This window comes from Lytechinus pictus, unplaced genomic scaffold, assembly GCF_037042905.1.
Source record: "Lytechinus pictus isolate F3 Inbred unplaced genomic scaffold, Lp3.0 scaffold_130, whole genome shotgun sequence".
Taxonomy (NCBI): Eukaryota; Metazoa; Echinodermata; class Echinoidea; order Temnopleuroida; family Toxopneustidae; genus Lytechinus; species Lytechinus pictus.
Window position 1 is genome coordinate 1 of NW_026974250.1, and position 2,821 is coordinate 2,821.

Below are 2,821 nucleotides of genomic sequence, written 5' to 3' on the forward strand. Positions count from 1 at the left end.
ACTGCTTACCACTCATCTATCTGATTCTCCCATCACCTACCAGCTTATCCTACCAGGAACCACCCAACCACCACTGCTTACCACTCATCTATCTGATTCTCCCATCACCTACCAGCTTATCCTACCAGGAACCACCCAACCACCACTATTTACCACTCATCTATCTGATTCTCCCATTATCTACCAGCTTATCCTACCAGGAACCACCCAACCACCACTGTTTACCACTCATCCATCTGATTCTCCCATTATCTACCAGCTTCTCCTACCAGCTACCACCCCAACCACCACTGCTTACCACTCATCTATCTGATTCTCCCATCACCTACCAGCTTATCCTACCAGGAACCACCCAACCACCACTGCTTACCACTCATCTATCTGATTCTCCCATCACCTACCAGCTTATCCTACCAGGAACCACCCAACCACCACTGTTTACCACTCATCCATCTGATTCTCCCATCACCTACCAGCTTATCCTACCAGGAACCACCCAACCACCACTGCTTACCACTCATCTATCTGATTCTCCCATCACCTACCAGCTTCTCCTACCAGGAACCACCCAACCACCACTGCTTACCACTCATCTATCTGATTCTCCCATCACCTACCAGCTTCTCCTACCAGCTACCACCCCAACCACCACTGCTTACCACTCATCTATCTGATTCTCCCATCACCTACCAGCTTATCCTACCAGGAACCACCCAACCACCACTGTTTACCACTCATCCATCTGATTCTCCCATTATCTACCAGCTTCTCCTACCAGCTACCACCCCAACCACCACTGCTTACCACTCATCTATCTGATTCTCCCATCACCTACCAGCTTATCCTACCAGGAACCACCCAACCACCACTGCTTACCACTCATCTATCTGATTCTCCCATCACCTACCAGCTTATCCTACCAGGAACCACCCAACCACCACTGCTTACCACTCATCTATCTGATTCTCCCATCACCTACCAGCTTATCCTACCAGGAACCACCCAACCACCACTGCTTACCACTCATCTATCTGATTCTCCCATCACCTACCAGCTTCTCCTACCAGGAACCACCCAACCACCACTGCTTACCACTCATCTATCTGATTCTCCCATTATCTACCAGCTTATCCTACCAGGAACCACCCAACCACCACTGCTTACCACTCATCTATCTGATTCTCCCATCACCTACCAGCTTATCCTACCAGGAACCACCCAACCACCACTATTTACCACTCATCTATCTGATTCTCCCATTATCTACCAGCTTATCCTACCAGGAACCACCCAACCACCACTGCTTACCACTCATCTATCTGATTCTCCCATCACCTACCAGCTTCTCCTACCAGGAACCACCCAACTACCACTGCTTACCACTCATATATCTGATTCTCCCATCACCTACCAGCTTATCCTACCAGGAACCACACAACCACCACTGTTTACCACTCATCTATCTGATTCTCCCATTATCTACCAGCTTCTCCTACCAGCTACCACCCCGACTACCACCGTTTACCACTTCACCTACCTGATAAGCATGCCACCTACCACCCTGTCCTATACCAGCTACCACCAATCTACCACTGTTCACCACCATAAACCTATCATACGAAACCAATTACCCACTTATAACATCTACCAACCATTTCTACGAGCTTCACCCCAACTACTCTAATCATATTTAATCGAATACTAATACCTTGGTCACATTTGCTCTACGGCGGCCGTACGGCGAGTCGAAAACAGCCGTTTTAACTTTTTTTTTCCAACTACATACAGGTGGTTTGAATTAAAATGAATAAAACGGCTGTTGTCGACTCGCCGTACGGCCGCCGTATAGAGCAAATGTGACCATGGTATAAATTGAACCATACTACCCATTTACCCAAGCCCACGATGGTCATGATATAGTCAATCTACCAGAATTCTACACACTTAAAATGTTGGGCAACATAATTATGTTGGGTAATCTATGTTGGTAAAAAAATATATATATATATTCTGGGCAATTATCCATTTGAGCAAATTCATTACCCAATTATTAGTTTTTATGACCCTATTTGGGCAGATTTTAACCAATAGTTTTGTGGACAGTATGTTGCTCAGGGTTGGTTAAAAGTTGGGCATGTTTTGCCCAACTATTTTAAGAGTGCACCTATTCCAGTATATCCACCAACGCCTGCTAGAGTTTCGACTTTTACTTTTCCAACTCCCTCCATTATTAAACCATGTTTACGATTACAAATCAGTATACGTCTCTCATACATGCCACATGGACTCACTCGTTAAAAGTTAATGTAATCAAAATCGTAAAAAAATATAGATGTAACAATTGCAGATTCGACCATCTTTTGGTAGTTCGTGCAATATCTTGAAGAGAGAAGGGGTACGCTAATTTTCTCTGTTAATAGCTCTATGGTCCCAGCAGCCAATTTAGACTACCATCAAACAAACGTTTTAATAAACGTAATTACAAGGTTTTCTTGGGCTCGTTATGAAGTTCACGACGAAAATAAGTCCCTATATGAAATCTATTTGACCTCATCAGGACCTCACCATCTATCTCATTACAGGCCTATTCAATTCTTATCCGCCATCAATAAATTTCGCCTAATTTTAGGTTAATCCACTTAGGCCGGCGCGTGTTGGTCAATCTATACGCTCATTTCAAATTACCTCTTTTAAAGAAAACTGATACCATCGTTGTTATCATTGTCCGTATCACGTACAAAGAAGAAAAATATCGTCTCAATTTTCGAGTGCCCGATTGATCTAATTTTTATGAAAATATTGACCCTTTTATGGTGTAATA

At 44.0% G+C, this 2,821-nt stretch overlaps 1 protein-coding gene across 1 annotated transcript; it reads left to right on the top strand.

Moving 5' to 3' along the window:
* Positions 1 to 620: 620 nt before the first annotated feature.
* On the top strand, positions 621 to 1,684 carry LOC129280456 (mucin-2-like; the record flags this gene model as incomplete). The annotated part of the gene is made up of 1 exon (XM_064115504.1): positions 621 to 1,684. A coding segment is annotated over one exon (1,064 nt), but the record flags the coding sequence as incomplete, so codon positions are not given.
* Positions 1,685 to 2,821: the final 1,137 nt, after the last annotated feature.